This window comes from Neophocaena asiaeorientalis, unplaced genomic scaffold, assembly GCF_003031525.2.
Source record: "Neophocaena asiaeorientalis asiaeorientalis breed wild unplaced genomic scaffold, Neophocaena_asiaeorientalis_V1.1 scaffold505, whole genome shotgun sequence".
Lineage (NCBI taxonomy): Eukaryota > Metazoa > Chordata > Mammalia > Artiodactyla > Phocoenidae > Neophocaena > Neophocaena asiaeorientalis.
Genome location: NW_020174704.1, coordinates 73697 through 95578, shown reverse-complemented (window position 1 = coordinate 95578; position 21882 = coordinate 73697). Strand labels below are relative to the sequence as shown.

The 21882-nt window shown below is 34.7% G+C and overlaps 1 protein-coding gene across 2 annotated transcripts in view; it reads right to left on the bottom strand.

Annotated features, from left to right (window-relative positions):
* The window catches only part of ASCC3 (activating signal cointegrator 1 complex subunit 3), a 306848-nt gene that overhangs the window by 223217 nt on the left and 61749 nt on the right, over positions 1-21882 (bottom strand). For both annotated transcript variants that reach the window (XM_024759314.1, XM_024759315.1), the window contains exons 8-9: positions 11424-11624; positions 10848-10988 (exon numbers count right to left, since the gene is read on the bottom strand). In XM_024759314.1, the coding sequence (XP_024615082.1) occupies positions 10848-10988; positions 11424-11624 (342 nt within the window). The remainder of the gene's footprint in view (positions 1-10847; positions 10989-11423; positions 11625-21882) is intronic.

The window sequence follows — 21882 nt, the reverse complement described above, 5'->3', positions numbered from 1 at the left end:
TTGTTATCACCATGTATATAGACAACCAAAGATATTTATAGATAAGCTATTAATATTAATAAGAGCATTTAGCAGGATTGTGGGATATAATATAAACACACAAAAATTAATAGTGTTCTTAAACTCCAATGATAACCATTACATAAGAGGAATTTTAAAAGACAGCAACAAATAATATAAGATCCCCAGAAACAAATCTTAAAAAAGATAATATATGACCCATGATGAAAATTATAACACATTTTTGAAGGTCAAAAAGGACCTAAAAAGTGGAAAATATACAATGGTCATGGATGGAGAGATGACATGATACAAGTATCAATTCTCCCCCGAAGTATTCCACAAAGTCACTGCAATTCTTATAAAATCTCAACAGGTCCTTTGATGTACTGAAATTACGAGTCTGATTTCAAAATGAAAATGCTCAAGTAAAGGCTGAAGTATGGTATAGCTAATGTTATTCTGAAAAATGAGAATAAAATAAGGAGGTGGAATTTGCTTTACGTTCAAGACTTATTCTGAAATAATAGTAATTAAAACGGCATAGTCCCGAGGCCAGGTCAGACATATACAACAATGTAACAACAGAAAGCTCCATAATACCCATAAGACAACAGTAGAATTTAGAATATCATAAAGATGGCATTTCAAATTTACCAGGAAAGTATAGAGAGAAAATGATGATGAAATAGTTGGCTTTCCTTAGGTAAAAAAAATAAAATTAGAACCCTGCCCTCACCAAAATAACAACTAAAATTCAGAGAGATTCAAGACTTAAATGTGAAAAACAAAACCTTAAATGTATTAGAAGAAAAATATAGGAAAAGGATCTCATAAACTTGGGTCATAGTATAGGCATGCCTCGTTTTATTGCACTTCACCTTGTACTTTGCAGATAGTGTGTTTTTCACAAATTGAAGGTTGTGGCAACCCTTCACTATCAGATGATGGTGAGCATTTTTTAGCAATAAAGTAATTTTAAATTAAGGTATTACATTATTTTTTAAGACACAGTGTTACTGCACACTTAATATACTACAGTATGGTATAAATATAACTTTCATATGAATTGGGAAACCAAAAAATTCATGTGACTCACTTTACTGCAATATACGCTTTACTGTGGTCATCTGGAACCAAACCAGCAATATCTCCAAATCATGCTTAGTATTTCCAAGAAAATATAACAACAAAAAAAGGCACAAACCATAGAGGATGTTGATAAATTTGACTGTATTATAATTTTAAGTCTGTATGGCTGGGCAAAAGACAGTAGACACATTTCATCTTACCCTATTTATTACATCTAAAAAACCTAGACAAAATACATGAAACAGACATCAGAAGACTCTAAAAATTGGAAATAAGAAGTGAGACTGCATAGGGATCTCAGGATTCAAGGAATAACCTGGCAGTGAGCTCCTTTCTTTCTTTCTTTGACTCCTATATATCCCAACCAGGTGCTGAAGAAGCTCAAAACTAGGAAAGTGAAAGGGTACAGAACCCACCCACAAAACAAAATAAAACAAAACACCCAAGATACAAGAAGTTTCTCTAAACAAAGTACTGATGGAGGACAGCCCTGATGAAAAGAAACTTTTTTTTTTTTAATTTTATTTTTGGCTGCATTGGGTCTTTGTTGCTGTGCGCAGGCTTTCTCTCTAGTTGTGGCGAGTTGGGGCTACTCTTCATTGTGGTGCACAGGCTTCTCATTGCGGTGGCTTCTCTTGTTATGGCGGAGAACGGGCTCTAGGCACGCGGGCTTCAGTAGTTGCAACATGCAGGCTCAGTAGTTGCGGCACGCGGCCCTAGGGCACGCAGGCTTCAGTAGTTGTGGCCCGTGGGCTCGGTAGTTGTGGCTTGCGGGCTCTAGAGTGCAGGCTCAGTAGTTGCAGCACATGGGCTTAGGTGTTCCACGGCATGTGGTATCTTCCTGGACCAGGGCTCGAACCCGTGTCCCCTGCACTGGCAGGCAGATTCTTAACCACTGCACCACCAGGGAAGTCCCATGAACAGAAACTTTTTGACAACACCAGCCAATCAGCATGAAAAAGAAAATTGTTCCTCCCCAACCTTATTGTGTAATGAGACTAGCACTGAGGGTTTGGGGACACGTGTGGAAAAAGTCCTGACAACTATCCCAGCCAGAGAGTAACAGGTAACAAAATTTAAGTAGGAACCAGAGTCTCATAACACCATACCCAAAATATACAGAGTATGACTGAAAATAACATAAAACCCAGGAAAATCTCAACTCATATGAGAAAAAACATGCAACAGATTCCAACACTGAGATGACAAAGATGTTGGAATTATCTGACAAGACTTTTAAAGCAACTATCATAAAAATCCTTTAAAGAACAGTTTCAAACACACTCAAAACAAATGAAACAAAGTCTCAGCAAAGAAACATAAAGCAAAACCAAAAAAAGTTGGGAACTGAAAAATACAACCTAAATTAAAAACTCACTGGTAGGGCTCAACAGCAAGAATTCAGACAACACATGAAAGAATCAGTGGACTCAAAGATGGATCATAATTATCCAATCTGAACAACAGAGAAAACATATTGAAGAATAGAAAAAGAAAACCAGATCTCAGGGTCCTGTGCGACAATAACAAAAAAACTAACATTCCCATCAGTGCAGTCCAACAAAGAAAGGAGAAAAAGTAAAGGGCTGAAGAAATAAAGGATAAAAATTTCCCAAACCTGACAAAAGACATAAATCTATAGACATGAAGCAAAGTCAAAGAAAGAATCTTGATAGGGGATCAAGAGAAAGAAAAAACAAATTACCTGTAGGGGAACAGTAATTTGAATGGCAGTGAATATTTCTTTGGAGACCTTGGAGGTCAGAAAAAGTGACACATTTTTCAAGTGGTGAAAGAAAAGAACTTATAACCTACAAATCTATATCCAGCAAAAATACCCTTTAGAACTGGAGATACAATAAAGATATCCTCCGATTTTATACAGAAAGGTAGCAACATTAAATGAAACATATACACAGATATCCAGATAAAACTGTAACCTGAGCATGTGTAATTTCTAACCATTTTTCCTCCCCTTTTTTCCTCCCCTCCACCCCTAAGTATATACACATTTTCAGTGGAATAATCAATAAAATATATGCCAGAGGAAGAATCCCCTTAAGAGAAGAGTAAATTGGGGCAGGAACACTGAATGTGACATAAGCACATGCATATATACACACCACACACACCCTCCCAACTAAGGTTGCTGGATGAGCTCTGAGCTGGCAGAATAATACAACAGAAATTCAGGATTCCCTCTGCTGTTGCCTGGGTCTAACAGATTTGACAAAGCTCCCTTCATCCCCAGCCAAAATGGGAACAAAAACAAAACCTGAAATAACCCATTTCAACTTCCAAAGCTGCAGAGATAAACTCCGCCCAGGATAAGGATGAGCAAACAAATTTTTTAAAAAGGATAATGATTTCAGAACTCAGAGCAAATGGCTTGCTTTGATACAGAGTTACTGCTAGGAGAGGAGAAACCTTTTCTAAAATTTCTGACCAGTATTTTCACTGAGATTTAAAAGAATACTGCACCTATGATACTAGGAAAGAACGTAGAAGGAATAATCTGAGTTGAGGAAAGAGTATAAGAAAAAGCTCAACTGCTCAACTCAACCACTGAAAAGCAAAATGAATATTTTAAAATAGCAATTTTTGATAAAGAGTACATTTAGGGGGAGACATCTGAAATTAACAGTAGATGTAGAATAATGAAAAATAAGGTTGGAAAAGTAGATTGATGTTTTCACTGATGACAAATTTACTAAATTGTTCAAAGTTGATTTTCAGTTGAACACCAAAGAGGTATCTGTTGCCTACACAGACTACGTCTTCTGACAATAAATCCTAGAATTATATAATTCTCTCTTGTAAAAGGAAATTTTATATCAAACCTCAATAAAATCATAACTGCTGCTAGACCTGACAATCCCTAGCAAAACAGATCACATCTCGCATTATACTTTATTTATACAAGATTCTTAACAAGCTAGGTAGTTGTGCTTAATTCACTAAACAGTAAAGAGCCAATGAAAATTTATGAGCAAGGAAATAATATGATCAGAAGAGCATGACAGAGAATTTGCAAATGAGATTAATTTGGCTTTCCATACTAAAAAAAAAAAAAAAGATAAACAACACTGAAAACATATTTAAAAATGACAGGGAATGATACCTTCCAGTAACAGCCCAGCACAGAACACGTTTTATCTATTAGTTTTTAGAACATTTTTGTAAAATGATTTTGTATGTGTAAGATATGAAGTAGCAGCTTACAAATTACATATTAACTAATAATACACCAGAAGTACCTCTGTAGTAAAATATGAAAAAGCAAAAAAAAAAAAGACAGGGAAAATTTAAGATTATATTTAATTGTGTTAATTATTAGGAAACTTACCAAAGGAAATATACAATGGGAATCATTAAAAAGCTATTAAAAATTATAAAAGTGGAAAAAGTAGGGCAAGTAGGAAATTCAAAAATAAAAGTTGAGTGTGTCTGTACTCCCACATGCCCTGCAATACTCCTGCTTTGCTCTCTCTACAGCCCAATCTCAAAGGCAGTGATAGCAGTACAGTCTATTAATCTGTGAGCACGTGAGAATAGGTAGAAGTATAGTGTGAAGCGGTTCATAACTATATAGTTTCAGGCCTACAGAAATTACCATCATGGATAGTAGGGGTACATTGGAGGAGAATAAAGAGCAAGCACAAAATACGAGGTTCCACTTATAAACTATTACAGAGGCCAAGCACATGGTCCCTGCCCAGATCTAGGGAAGTACAGAGACGAGCAAATGAAACACAAAGAGATGCTCATCAACCTTCTGAATATATAATATATAAATCGAGATAGATTTTAATGAGTTTTGCTTCCTGTATGTGTGAAATGGAGACACTACTCAATAAGGCTTTTGTAATGACTTAAGGAGGTATATATGCACTTAGCATAGTGACTGGCCCATAATTTGAATTCAAATGTTACCTGCCTTTTCTTTCCATAAATACTATTTCACTAGCATCAGTTCATTAACACAACTGAATATGGTATAAGAGCAATCAAAATTTTGTTTGAGATTGCCCAGATTTCTAAGACCACACCAGATCCAAAAGCATGTTCTTTGGGGTCAAGGTATTATTTCATGAATATAAATGAATGGTGCTGTTGGACCCAGGCAAGAGGAAATAAAGTACTTAGAGTTCAAACTGAGTTTAGTAGAATGGGTAAGATTTAGAGAAATGTCAATGAATAAAGGAAGACATCATGAAAAAGAAAATGCAAGACGAAACTTACTAATTAGCAAAGTTCATTTGAGAAAATGTTGAGTAATGTTATTTTAGAAAAAGCAGAAATGGTCTGGCTGAAGTTTATATTGGAAAGCAGCTGGGAACATTAGGCTGAAAATCAGGCTGGATGTAGATTATGAAGAGAATCCAATGTCATACATAAGGAGCTTTCCCCTATAATAGTAGTTCTCAGAACGTTTTGCCTTTTGGACTCCTTTGCACTCTTAAAAATTACTGAGGCCTCAAACAGCTTTTCTTTTTCTGGGTTATATCTATCAATACTTCTTACCTGAGAAATTGAAACTAAGAAATTTTTACAACACAAAATTTCAAAGTATTCGTTCCATTAGTTGTCAGTGATGATGACATCACACACTATGTAGCCTCTGGAAAACTCAACTCTATTCTTGTGAGAAAATGAGAGTAAAAGAAAATATCATAATACTATTACAAAAACTGATTTTAACTTCGCTGATCCCGTGAAGAGTCTTAGCAAACTCTGGGTGTCCCCATATCAATTTTGAGAGTTGCCTCTCTATAGCAACGCAAAAGACCAAATCAATGCAGGGTTTTTTTGTTTTTTTTAAAATCTTTATTTGCTTTACATTGCTTTACATTGCTTTACAATGGTATGTCAGTTTCTGCTTTATAACAAAGTGAATCAGTTATACATATACATATGTCCCCATCTCTTCTCTCTTACATCTTCCTCCCTCCCACCCTCCCTATCCCACCCCTCTGGGTGGTCACAAAGCACCGAGCTGATCTCCCTGTGCTACGTGGCTGCTTCCCACTAGCTATCTATTTTACGTTTGGTAGTGTATATATGTCCATGCCACTCTCTCACTTCGTCCCAGCTTACCCTTTCCCCTCCCCGTATCCTCAAGTCCATTCTCTAGTAGGTCAATGCAGGGGGTTTTTTGGTCTGTTTTGTTTTTTTTGTTTTCTTAACTGGTCTGTTAACGGTATGCAGAAAGACTAAAGCAGAAAGATACAGAAGAAGAACCCTGGATACGGCATAGCAGTGAGATAAGATTACCAAAGTCAAACTTAACATTTACAGAAAATTCCATAAGTCTGGACTTGCAAGTAATAAAAGAGGAACAAACTGACTTAATTTCTTCCCTTAATTTCATTGTACCCACCAGGATATAAAACTCATTTCTTTAGGTAGGCTATATCATAGGTATGGTCTCAGATGCTCTAGAATGGTTCCAGTTTCAGGAAATTTTATTTTTAATAAAGACGGTTATGTGTCAAATTTTTATATAATTTGTGTGACTTCACAAGACATTATGAAAGTAAAAATCACACACACAAAAAATATCTATCAGTCTATGTGTCTTGATGTGTAGTTTTTTTTTGTTTTTCTTTGTTTTGTTTTTTTTGCGGTACGCGGGCCTCTCACTGTTGTGGCCTCTCCCGTTGCGGAGCACAGGCTCCGGACGCGCAGGCTCAGCGGCCATGGCTCACGGGCCCAGCCGCTCCTCGGCATGTGGGATCTTCCCGGACCGGGGCACGAACCCGGGTCCCCTGCATCGGCAGGCAGACTCTCAACAACTGCGCCACCAGGGAAGCCCCTTGATGTGTAGTTTTAAGATAATGATCTCTGCAAGTATATGTTCAGCTAGCCCTGAAAGCTATCATACATAACACTATTTCTACAAATGTGTCCATAAATATAGAAACTGTACATAACATTGTACTGTTACACAAATCTGTAAAAATCCTTTCTCTTTATTGTATAAACACAATATTTTAAACATGATTCAGGTCAAAGTGCCAAGTCTACAAATTATATAAAAAGAATAAAAATTTCTTAGCTAAAGTGACTATATATAATTGTTATTCTTGTTTTTAAGTGATAATTCTCTATATTTTTTAACAAAATCAAATTTAAAATGTTTCAAGGAAAAGCCTGGATGAATAGAATCTAGAGTTGCTAAAACTTTTTATTTTCAACCCAAAATTACTAGCTATGCAACAGGGTGATGTGACTCATTCACAGAAAAAAAAAGGCAGTCAATAAAACCTGGCTCGTAATGGGCCACATGCTGTGTTCAGCAATGACTTTAAAGAGGCTACTATAAATATGGTAAAAGAAATTTTTTTAATTGAAGGGAACTGTCATTAATAACCAGAGCTACATCCTTGATCATTGCTTTTATCTACTAACCTTTACTGAAACAGATACTGGTCTTCACTAATAAATCTTTAAGCTCTAGTAGTATTAATAAAAAAAATCAGGTATAATATTTAAAATATTTAACAACCAGTATGAATGGACAACTGTCCACCAGAAAGGCGGGGTGGTAAGGATGCCAGGCTGACAGGCAAATGTATTCTTTCATTCCCACCCCAGACCAGCACTGAGGCCTGGGGAAGTCAGCATTGGTACAGGAAAGGAGGAAATAGGGTGATTAACTTCAAGAAAACCAACTAATAGGAACAGCTGCCCTAGGGCTAAAACTACATCCTGGAGGCCTCCTGCTGGTCCAGGTACTAACCCTTTAATTGCTGGATTATGAGTTGGTAGGAGCTGCACTTGGAGGGTTCTTAGCAGTATCCATTTCCCAAGGAGCTAAAAAATATTTCAATATTTTAACAACTGGTACTGTCATATACCCCGAGAAGAGCTGAATATCAGTCCTTCACAAACTAAAAGTATAGTAACAAATACTGTCGCCACTGATATGACAAAATTCTATTTTACAATTTAGAGATGAGTTTAAAATTTTTTTAATTTTAGCATTCCAAAAACTAAAGTTATTAATACAAAAACAAATACTTCAGTGAACTAAAGCCTTCACTATCTCTACATTTTGGGAAATTTTCCAGAATTCTAAAAGTACTCTTAACTAGAGCCTTCATTATTAATCACTAAGTCCTAAAATGGTGGCATTTTGGAATTTCTTTTAAAAATTAACACACCTTTACTTTCCCAACTTTTGATCTCTAAATAAGGTAATTTTGCTATTTTCAGTAACTTTAAAAATTAATTATTTCATTTATTGGCTATACACATTATATTGAACTGACTTGAAAACTAAACATCTATAGATAGGCATTTTTCCCCTCACATGACAAACACTCATTTTACTGATTTCCTTTCAAATACTACCAAGCTCCTTCAGTATCTTGGTGGTTTAAACCACCACCATCACCACCTAAAACAACAAACTGTGGATATAAAAGATGGGCAAAAGTGACATATTTTAGTATAAATTTATCACAAACTTTGAAATTTGAAGACTTGGAATCCAATCCTATCTACATGATTTACTGGAAATGGGAGCCCAGGCAAGACCTGTTACCTCAATAAGCCTTACTCTCCTCAACGGAACTGCATTGTTATGTCTGTAGGGCAACTAGCATAGTGACAAGAGCATCATGCTAGCTGGTGTCCCATAAATTTTAGTCTCCTTTCCCTAGCCTTTACCAAAAAATTAGGTAATTGGGTGATAGGTTATGAAACAACTATATAGAAGAAAAATAATTATGCTGAATAAAACAATGATTCCTAGAGTAAAATAAAAATTATGCTTATTTTTTAGAGTATAACATTAACACAGTCTTACAGTAGAAAAACTGGGGAAAAAATCTTCCATAATCCTACCACCAGACATAACTACTATAATTATTCCTCCTGATAGCGCTTTGGTTATTGCATAGAATACATAATTGTATTAACATAAAGAGCTGTTCCTGTACTTTTTTCTAAACTTCACTTTCTAAGGCCTTAAAAATTCCCAGAAAACATCATTTTAAGGAATATTTTATCAAGTGAAATTTCATATTGTTTAACTAGTCTTCTATTCATAGATATTTAATTACTCTTTCTGTTTTATATGTTTTAAAAATACTACAATGAACATGCCTGCATATAAATACTAAGATTTGATTTTTTCAAGTGTCTATGAAAAAAAAAAAAAGAGTGTCTATGAAAGGCAAACTTAAGAATAACTGGTAAAACTGACTGAAATGTTTATTATAATGCACTCTATCCTTATCAAGTCCAAAATACATTTAACTGGAAGCTGATTTTTTTCTTTGCTATGTGGTTCAGTATACCTGGCATACCCATTGTCATGGGTTGAATGGTGGCATCCCAAAACATATGTCTACCCAGAAATTGTGGCTGTAACCTTATTTGGAAAAAGGATCTTTACGGACATAATTAAGGTAAGGACCTTCAGATAAGATCATATGTATTAGGGTGGATCCTAAATCTAAAAATACTGTTCTTAGAAAAGTAGGGGAAAGGACAATGCAGGGAAAAAGTCCATGTGAGGACTGAGGCAGAGACTGGGGTGATGTGTGTACAGACTGCCAGCAGCCACCAAAAACTAGGAGAGAGACGCAAAAAGGATACTCTATCAGAGCCTCCAGAAGCAACTAAATCCTACCGCCACCCTGATTGCAGACTTCTGACCTCCAGAACCATGAGAGAATTAAGTGTCTGTTATTTTAAGCCACAAAGCTTGTGATAATTTGTTATGGCAGCCCTAGGAAATGAAGATACCCTCAAATCACATTTTGTTGTGGGTTTTTTTTTGCGGTACGCGGGCGTCTCACTGCTGTGGCCTCTCCCCTTGCGGAGCACAGGCTCCGGACGTGCAGGTTCAGCGGCCATAGCTCACGGGCCCAGCCGCTCTGCGGCATGTGGGATCCTCCCGGACCGGGGCACAAACCCGTGTCCCCTGCATCGGCAGGCAGACTCTCAACCACTGCGCCACCAGGGAAGCCCCTCAAATCACATTTTAAATCAATGTCTATTCACTGTTTCAAAAGCTACATCATCTATTTTCCATTAAACTCCCCTGAATTGTCCCATTAGTATTTGGTTATACATTATTTTATTTTTTACAAGCACTATGAACATCACCTACTTACATGTTGCATCCATTAATGATAATTTAGTTGTAGTTCTAATGTGGTTTTTGTCTACTCAGTCATAAGATCCTTGAAGGCAGGAACGGTATCTTAAATGCCCTGCTTGTCATACATTTCACCTAATATAGTGCTATATACAGTGCAAGATTTAGTAGCTTCCTATTTGCTAAAATACAGAATGACTAAAAACTTTTTTATATATGTTACACCACCCTTATGGAATACTTTAGAATTAGTGGGATCCTTTAAAGATCTATAACATATAAAGTATAAAGATACATTTTCCTGTTCTTAAAACTGAAGTCTGGTCTTATGAAAATCCTCATTGCCTATTGTTTTAAAAGATCAACATTTACTGTCAATGACTTAAAATCTACACCAGGAATCTAACAATATTCAAGATATGGTAAGAATCATGTAAGTTAGAAGGGCTATAATAGAACAAAGCACCAGCAAAAACCTCTTCTGTAGAGGATAGGCTGTGGTTACAAATAAAGAAGTTCACCACGTTACATTCATATTATGTTTGATAGTTACTTAAGGTATAGTTGTTTAACAATTGGTTGGAAAAAAAAAAAAAAGAATGGTATTACGCAACAACAACAAAAATCTAAGTATACAACATACCTGAGTTCGTAAAATTTCACTTTTTGACAACTGCATATCACCAGTCAATTCTTTCACAATGATGCCCAGTGGCTCTAGACGTTTGCTGAAGTAATTTGTCATTTCAGCTGCCAACGCTTTCATTGGAGCAACATATACAATCTGCGCCAAAGAAACACTAGCTTGATGAATGAGCAAAAACTACAACGTCAATACAAGTCACTATTTATTGTGAAATATGATTCTAGCCACTTAGGGTGAAAAATCTTAATAGTGATATATGAAAAGTACTTATCTTTGTTGCATAAGTGTGCAGCTGTTTACAGGACAATGGAATTTGTTGATATAGCCTTATCACTTTGAAAACTGGTGCTTCAAAGCTAAGTGCATTTTCATAGCTTTCACAGGGGTAGTGGGATTTTCATAACACAAATAGGGATTGCCTAAAAGTAATGAAGTAAATCATGCAGCATTCTTTACATGACTTCATGTATAATATCCTTAAAAACTTCCAGATCTCATGTAACATGTACAACTGCAAAATGATTTTAAATTTTACAATTTAAAAAGCTGTTGTCGGACTTGTTAATTTCCTACCTTAAATTCATTCTTTCTGATAACACCTTGTTGAAAATGCTGGCGAATTTCATGCAAAACTGTAAGCATTGCAATGTTGGTCTTTCCAGCTCCAGTAGGGGCACAAATCAGCATGTTCTCATTGGTGTTGTAGGCAGTCTCAAACACAATTGACTGGATTCTATTGAGTCTTCTCATTCCTTTAAAAGCCAGCTGTCCAATCTAAAAACGACATGACCCACTATAAACGATAATATGTGAAGGTCTCATACAAAACATTAAATGCAAATTTTTAGTGATAAAAACCAAACGACTAATTTGTTTAGTCTCTCAATGTGTCCTGCATTTAAACTAAGTGTGCACAGTTGACAACTCATAACTATTGTACAATTCTAATGCACTTGGGAATTGTAACCCACTAAATTTGAAAAATATGATAATGAGACTATACCTGTATCTTTGTACACAATCCTAAGTACAAAACCATGATAATAATGTAATGGAACAAAATTAAACAGGTATCTTTTGATTTCATATGATGATAGCCTAGTTTATTTAGATTGAGGATGACAAATGAAAGTGCAAACAAGAAAATTCCTGGGGATATAAATCAATAAGAAATTCTGTTTCAATATGTTATGGATTTTTAAAGATACTTTTTTGAAAAGGCAGCCTTAATAGTAGGAATAACAGCTGTAGATTATGTTTGTTCAGAACTTACACTGTGACACATGCAATTGTAAGCACTTTCATATATTTATTTATTTAATCCTCAAAACAATTCTATAGTATAGGTACCATTATTATGTCCTCTTAATAGAAAAGAAATTAAAGACACAGAGTGGTTAATTAATTTTTCCTAAAATCTTCTATACGAAAAGTCTTTAGAGATGAAAACTACAATGTCTGAGAGTAAACAAAACACTGGATGGAATTAATGGCAGGAAACTGGAATAGCTATATTAATGCCAGAAAAAAATTGATTTAAAAGCCAAGAATATTACCAGGAATAGAAACCCAGTCATTTCATGAAGAAGATCATTCAATCCTAAATGTTTATATACCCAATAACAGATCTTCAAAACACATGAAGCAAAAACTGACAGACATGCAAAGGGAAACAGGCAAATCTGCAATTTCAGTCAGAGATTTCAACGTCCTTCTCCAAGAACTGAGAAGTCAAGTAGGCGTGAAAATCAGCAAGGCTACAATAGATTTGAACAGCACTATCAACCAATTTGACCTCACTGACATTTATTCATCTAACAATAATTCTCCTCAATTGTTCATGGAACATTTAACAAGATATATATATATATATATATATATATATATATATACCATATTCTGGGCCATAAAACAAGTCTTAATAAATTGAAAAGGAAGCAATACATACAAAATATATTACCTGATCACAATGGAGTTAAATTAGAAATCCTTACTAGAAATATCCTTAGAAAATATACAAATATTTGGAACTAAATAACGTTCTTCCTAAATAACCCATGGATGAAAGAAGGACTCAAAAGGGAAATTAACTATTCTTAACAGAAGAAAACGAAAACTCAACATATGAGAATTTGTGGATGTTGCTAAAGCACTATTCAAGGAAAAATATATAGCACTAGCCGCCTATATGAAAAAAGAGGAAAGGTTTCAAATGAATGACTTCATCTTTCAAAATAAGGTATTAGAAAAAGGAAAAATTAAAACCGAAGTAAAACAGAATAAAAGAAATAATAAAGATCAAAGTAGATATCAATGAAATGAAAACAGAAAAGCTTATTCTTTGAGATCAATAAAATTGATTAATCCCTAAGACAGACTGATCAGGAAAAAAAGAGAGAAGACAGGGAATTCCCTAGCAGTCCAGTGGTTAGGACTCTACACTCTCACTGCCGAGGTCCTGGGTTCAATCCCTGGCTGGGGAACTAAGATCCCACAAGCTACGTGGTGTGGCCAAAAAAAAAGAGAAGACACAAATTACTAATGCCAAGAATGAGAAGGATGGCATCACTATAGATGCCGCAGGTATTAAAATAATATAAGGGAATATTATAAACGACTTTATGCCAATAAATTTGACCATTTAGATCAGATGTACAACTTTCTTAAAAGACACAAATTACCAAAGCTCATTCATGAAGAAATATACAACTTAAATAACTCTGTATCTGTTACAGAAATTAAGGCTGAAGTTAAAATCCTTCCCACAAAGAAAATTCTAGGCCCAAACAGTTTCACTGGTAAATTCTACCTAACATTTAATGAGGAAATAACACCAATTTTTCATGGAGTTTTAGACTGTTCAGAAAAACTGCAGAGGAGAGAATACTTTCCAAATCATTCTATGAGGCAAGCTTTCCCCTAATACCAAAACCAGACAAAATAAAACTGCAGACCAATATCCTTTATGAACATAGAAAAAAATTATAAACAAAACTTTAGTATATCGAATTCTATAACATAATACTATATCATTACCAAGTGGGGATTATCACAGGAATGCAGGTTAGTTTAACATTCAAACTCAATGTAATTCACCATAATAATACACTATAATGGAAAAGCCATATGATCATCTCAATAGATGTAGAAAAATAATTTGACAAAATCCTACACCCATTCCCAACCAAAAAGAAAAACAATGTCTCAGCAAACTAGAAATAGAAGGGAATTCCTCAAACTGTCAAAGGATATCTACAAAAACCCTACAGCTCATACTATACTTAATGGTTAAAGACTAAATGCTTTCCCCTAAAATCAAGAACAAGATATTACGCTCACCACTTAATGCCATACTATATGTTATACTCACCACTTATCATAGTACTATAGGCTCCAGTCAGTGCAATACAGGAAAAAAAAATTATTTTTTAATTTAAAAATAAAGGCATTCATATAGGAAAGGAAGAAGAAAAACTGTCTTTATTTAGAGATGACATGATTTCCTAGGCAAAAATCTGATTGAATCTACAAAAAATCTCCTAACACTAACAAGTGAATTTAAGAAGGTTGGAGGATACATGACCAGCATTTTTTAAAAATTGTATTTCTGTATATTATCAATGAAAAGTCTGAAAGTAAAAAAATTTTTTAAATCAATTACAATAGCATCAAAATTATAAAAATTTTAAGAGATAGGAAACACTTATGTACTAAAAACTATGTAATTTTGCTAACAGAATGAAAAAAAATCTATGAAAGATGTCAGTTCTTCCCAAATTGATATATAGATTCAATGCAAATCCAATTCAATATCTCAGCAGGCTTTTCTATAGAAATTAACAAGCTGGTTCTAAAATCCACATGGAAACACAGAGGATCTAAGAAGAGACAAAACAACTGTGAAACAAAAGAACAATGTAAGAGAGCTAAAATTACCTGATTTCAAGGATTATTAAAAAACTAGAGAAATCAAAACAGCATGGTATTGGCATAAAGATAAATAGATCGAGGAACAGAATAAGGAATCCACAAAGAAACCCTCACATATACGGACTGCTGATTTTTGACAAAGGTTCAAAGGCAATGCAAATGACAAAGGATAGCATTTTCAATAAATGATACTGGAATAAATGGATAGCCACACACAAAAAATAAACTTGGATCCATACCTCCTACCATATACAAAAGTTAACTCAGAATGGATCATTGACCTAAAATGAAACTTAAAATTATAAAACGTGTTCAAGAAAATAAAAGATAAATTTTCTGTGGTCCTGAGTTAGGCCAAGATTTCTTAAACACAGCATAATCTATAAACAAACAAATTGATAAACTGGACTTAAGCAAAACGAAAAACTTATAGTCTTCAAGATAATGTTAAGAAAATGAAAGAAGAAGCCACAGCACAGGAGAATATCTCTGTGAAGCTTACAAGTGATAAAGGACTTGCATCCAGAATATATAAAGAATTCTCCAAACACAATGATAGGAAAACACACAATCCAATTTTTTAAATGGTCAAAAGATTTGAACAGTCACTTCACCAAAGAAAGTATGCTGACGGCAATAAGCACACAAAAAAGATGCTCAACACCGTGAGTCATTAGGGAATTGAAAGTTAAAACCACAATGAGATAACACTATACACCTATTAAAATGCCTCAAAAATTTTTAAATGCTTATTATTGCAAGTGTTGGTGGGGACGTGAAGGAACTGGCACTTAATTTTTAAAATGTTAAACATACACTTAACGTGGTCCAGCCATACCACTTCTAGGTTTTACCCAAAAGAAAAAAAAAAAAGTATATGTACATACAAAAGCTTGTAAACAAGTGTTCATAGCAGCTTTATCTGTAATAGGCTAAGACTAGAAACAACTCATATGTCCATCAAAAGATGAATGGATAAATACAATGTAGCACATTCATACAATGGGATACTACTCAGGAATGAATGGGATACTAAAAAGGAATGAATCACTGAAACATGTAAAATAAGGATGAATCTCAAAATGATTTTTGAATGAAAGAAGCCAGACAAAAAAAGAAATACATACTGCATGGTTACATTTATATAGAAATCTAGAAAATACAAACTAATCTATAGTGACAGAAAGCAGATTAGTTGATGCTTGGGGGTAGGGAGGTAGGTGGAGGGAGAGATCGGAGGGCTTGCAGGGGGCACGAAACACCTTTTGAAAGTGACCATTATGTTCACTATCTTGATTGTGGTGATGGTTTCACATGTGTTTACATACTCTAACTTATCAAATTTTCACTTTAAATATATATGGTTTATTGTATGTCAAGTATACCTCAATAAAGCTGTCTTTTTAAAATTAAAAATAATTTTATAGACTTATCTGTTATATCCACTTATGCCTTCATTTGGATACACACACTTTGAAGATATCAGAGTAGTATCTCTAGGGCCTAGAAACTCTAGGGCAGACCGATTAAACACCTTGAGAGTACCAGTGATACTTTCTCATCGATCTCTGCTGATGACTCAGCCTTGGACTGGCAGTGCAGCGCATTTTTCAGAACACGAGGCTTAGGGTCAGAGGCCCAGGTTAAAAGATTGGCTTTGTATTTGCAATGTAACTTTGAACATAATTAACACCTCTGAGTTCTATTTCCTCATCTGTAAAATAAGGTTAGTTATACTATCACACAAGGAAATTATAAAAATAATAAAAATAGCCAACAATTACAGAGTTCTTATTATGAGCCAATCACAGGGTAAATCCTTCATATGAATATCCTAATTATTTGTAATAACCATACCAGATTATTTTACAGATGGGGAAACAGAGACTTCAAAAGACTTAAGTTCACACAGCTATAAATGGTGAAGTTAGGATTCGAAGATAGTGTAACTTCAGAATCACAGTCTTTAATTGCTAATGTTTATAAACCATATAGTATAAACCATACACAGTGTAGGTACTTGCAACTGTGTTGAAATAAATTAACAGCATCTATTATCATCACTGTCATATATCATCTTTGTTTTTTATATGAAGCTTCTAAAATACTATGGTAAGTGAATGCTACAATTTCCAGTCTTTATAGACTCATGACAGAAGTCCACTATTCCTAAACTATAAATCTGATCATGTCACATTCCAGCTTGAAGATTTTCTGAGACTTCTCACTGTCCATTTTAACTATACAGGGTATGTAGCATACAAGATCTTTCAAGGCACAGAACGTATAGCAAATAGAATCCTTCAAAATGTGAACCCTTGTTATTATCTTCCACTACTGCCATCTATACATACTATTCTCTGGACATTCTCTGTGCCTTTGCACAACCTATAATACCTTTCCCAGCACTGAGAAGCTCTTCATTATCATTCAAGTTCAAGTTCAAATGTAATCTCTGGTCCCCTCCAATTCCATACACAATTATTATATTTATGCATTTATACTCTGCCATATGACAAAAGATTTAGGGAACTCCCATTTCTCTCAGCAGCTGGACATTCACACCACCCCCTTTATATATATATTGCCATTATGGCCCTTAACCACAAACACTGAAATGATTTATTTATATGTATATCCGGCCCACTGGATTTAAACTAAGGATTCAGTTTTACTACTCTCTGCATTACCATAGTACCTAACCAATTGCCAGGAACATAATAGGTCTCTAAATAAATTTTTACTGATTGATAAATCAGTTGAATAAATGAGGGAAAAAGTCTTAAAAATCTTAAAAAGATACACACTTCATTCACAATATCTTCCAAAGGAAGAGTAAACTGGATCTAAGCAAAATATGTAGCAGTTCCAGAAAAAAACCTATATTCAATCTTGAATAAGAAACATTTCTTTTGTTCTTAAAGGTTACAGTTCAGTCAAGAAGCAAACTAAGGCATTAGAAGAATATACTCACAAACAAACCTATTACACATGGAGGTTTATAACATTCTATTCAATTCAACAATCATTTACTGATCACTTGTATAAATATTACTATACTAAGAACTTATGTCAGTATAAAAATTTCTTCTCTTAACAAAAGTAAGAGAGTGTCTAAAATGATCCTTAGAATATTTAGCTTGTGGTTTAAGGGGGAAAAAAGGTGATAAAATTATATTACATCATTTCAGTTGTCTATAATAAAGATATGGACTATATGCTGAGCTATCTGAGGGGAGAGAGAGTCACTAAGAAGAATGCTCTTTCAGGTAAAAGGAACTGAGTATTAGAAAAAACACCTGGAACTAGTTAAAAGTTAGTAGCTGTGTGACAGAGATGGGAGGAAGGGGAAGCAGAGATAATGAAGATGGAAAAGTAGGTTATGACCAGACTATGAAGACGGGACTACCATAGAGACTCACCTACCTTTAAAGATTTTCCTGAAAGAATATAGGGTAGTGGAGGAAACTAAGGCCTAGAGAAGTTAAACAACTCACCTGAGTCCACACTGCTAGTAAACTGTGGAAGAGATGAGACCTGAACTGAGTTTGTCTTAGCTCCAAACACAAATTACCACCAAATATACCGTCTAAAATACTACCATACAATGATTCAGTTTGCCAATTAAAAAGTCTCGACATTCATTTAAAAACCATTGCAAAAGATTCCTTAAATTACTGTTGCATATATACAGCCTTTACTAGCAAAAGAACATGCTGATGAGAAACAAGTTACCAAAAAAAAAGCAAACCCCTACAAAAATTTATAAATTACTTCCACAGCCCACATTCTGCCCCCTACCCCCAAAGTTTATTTTTGTTTTTCATTTTAAATTTAGAAAAATGGATGAAATAATTTTCAAAATAAACTTGTTGGTAAAAAAAATAAAAGGAATGTGTATAGGCAGCAACTGTAACAGTATTAAAAAATATCACTAGAGGATTCAGTATGTTTCAAGTTATGTTTGTGAGCTACTAGAACATGAGATAATTAAGTTAAAGTTCACTGAGCATAAGGAATTTCTTGTATTGAAATAATATTCAAATTATATTCACAAATATCTTAAGAAAACAAAAGATTAAAGAGGAAGAAAAAGTGTGACTATATCAAAACTCTATTTTACTTAAATTTAGAACTATGTAGTAATAATATTGTTTTATTTATATTTCATACATACACTAATGTCTAATTAAATGGCACTAATAATCATTGCTTCCAAATATTTGATATTCTTCTAACTTAGAAGAAACACAGGTGTTCATTTTATACATGAATGAATATACAAAATTGAACTGCAATTATTTTTCTTAGAGTCTTAGTATTTGCTCTTAAATAGAAAACTGAGTATCATGGCTAATTTATCATAAAGGCTTTATGTTTAGCACAGTCATTTGAAATATGTACCATTTTCCCTTTTAATTAGTTTTAACTAAGCATTTTCAAAACATCATAATCAGTAGATGAAAATGTTACAAGTTTCATCCTAAATCCACTTGTCTATGTATATTTCAGATTCATCAGACTACTAATCTTACAGAAATGACATGACTCATATATGCAATCCCATAGAAAATATGTTTCTGATATACTTTATCAAACACTACCTACACAGGCCGTTACCAAATGCACGCTTTATTTTTAAAAAATAATCTGGATGATACTATTTACCTGGAAGAACAAAAATGTACACTAGGGGCTTCCCAGGTGGCGCAGTGGTTAAGAATCCGCCTGCCAATGCAGGGGACACGGGTTCGATCCCTGGTCCGGGAAGATCCCACACGCTACGAAGCAACTAAGCCTGTGTGCCACAACTACTCAGGCTGTGCTCTAGAGCCCGCAAGCCACAACTACTGAGCCCATGTGCCACAACTACTGAAGTCCATGTACCTAGAGCCCATGCTCTGCAACAAGAGAAGGCACTGCAATGAAAAGCCCGCGCACCGCAATGAAGAGTAGCCCCCGCTTGCCGCAACTAGAGAAAGCCCATGTGTAGCAACAAAGACTCAACACAGCCAAAAATAAATAAATAAATTTATTTTTAAAATGTACACTACACATACTGCACTAACTGTTTATAGTAATCAAATGTAGGTACTTATACTGCCAGTCAGTTAAAATGCATTAACTCGGTATCTAAGATGAAGCCAGGATCATGTCATCCCTTCCAAGTTAGTATATGTATCATAAGCTTAAGTTTTAAATATTCTAACAGCAAACATCAATTTCAGCATGTACTTAGGAAAAATCATATAGATACCAAAGACATACATTATATAATCTTCACAGTTTAAGTTTCCTCCGGCTCTAGATAGCATGTGCCTTAGGTTCAAAATTTCAGAATCAGAGATGATCACAGCTCAGTACAGGCAGTCCGAGCTCTATATGCTGGAATCCACCACTCTAATGCTTCCCACAAATCACGTTCCACACCACAAACTACTTAACAGCCATGGAAGGTATTCTATTCACTAAGATGGAAAGATCTTGTTATTTGAAAAAAGCAAGATGCATACCCATATTATAATATGCTACTTTTCTCAAAGATGGTGGGGGTGGGGAGTAGGGAATAAGAATCTGCTGTTTATATATATTTAACAGTTAACACTAAAATATGTTTATATTTGCTTGTAGACATTCTGGGAGAATACATAAAATCTAATACTGTGATTTTTAATAGACTGAAATAAGGATCTGGGCAGACAGGGGACAAGGATAAATTATGAGACTTTTCACTACTTAAAGATTTCTAGCTTTTAAAATGTGATAATACCTATGCAAAAAGAAAAAGATAAAACACACACACAAAGATATACAATTCACTTCCTTAAAAAAACGGAAAAACTAAAGATGTGTCTGATTAAGTGGAGATGCCTAAATGAGCTCTCAAGTATTGAAAAATATTTCATATTAAAAAGTTCTTATTATTCCTAGAGTTTTACCCTCCAGAGACAAAAAGGTAATTTAAAAAACCTTCAGAATAGTAATTCAATTTAAGTCATATGTCCCTCCACTCACTGTCCTCCTCAACATTCTCTTTTTTGGTCTTAATAGGCTGAGTTCCTCAAAGGTTTCTCTCAATTAAGAGTTTAGGAATAGAAGAAACAGCAGGTTCTCTTCCTACATCCAATACCTGTAGCATTAGAGCTGGGACCTCACCTAGGACTCTGGTTTCAACAAAAGTACAGACCTGTTATTAACTGCAAAGCCTAAACCACACCTGGCCATTATCTAAAATGTACCCTCCCATTCGTTCATCGTACACTGAACTCTGCCTACCAAGTGCCAAGCTGTGAGGACTTACTCTCTGCCCTCAAGAGCTAAAGGTGAAGCAAGTGAATCTGGACCACCAGGAGTCTGTTACTTGGGTCTCAACTATACCTCTGCTACCACACACCTCCACACCCTAACCTTTAAAGGAACGGAACCAGGGAAGACCTCGCACGCTACTTCACTGACGGCCAACCCCAAACTGATGATCTGTGACCAGATCAATAGACTAATACATTATAAAAACAAAACCTAAAATGTTAAGTTATCTTTAATGCTCTTAATTGTAGATAAACACATAAGATAATATATTCCTTATTATTTAAGTTGGCAAGTAAGTTGTTCACTAATCCATTTAATGATGATAGTACCAGTTAGCTACCATTTCTAATTGAGCACATACTACACAGTAGGCTTTGCTTTAAATGCTTTAAGGGGATTATTTCTCTCAACATCGAAAGAAAACCCATGAAGTAGGTCTTTTTTATTACCTTTATTTTACAGATGGGGAAACTTGGCATGGAGAGATTAGAGAGTTTGCCCTAGGATAAATGGCCAGTAAGTAGTCGAGCAAGGACTGGAACGAAAGTTCAAATTTTAAAGTCCAAGTTAAAAACTTGTAAAGCTTACTGATTTCATTACTTTACACTTTTATTCCTTATGCTGATTTTTTAACAAAGTAACTTAATTTTATAAATATAAAAATATAAAGTCAATGAAAATACTGACCATACTAATAATCAAATAAATGCAAAATAGAGTCAGAGTGCTTTTTTTTTTTTTTTTTTGGTTTTTTGTCTTGGCGATGTGGGCCCCCCACTGTTTTGGCCCCCCC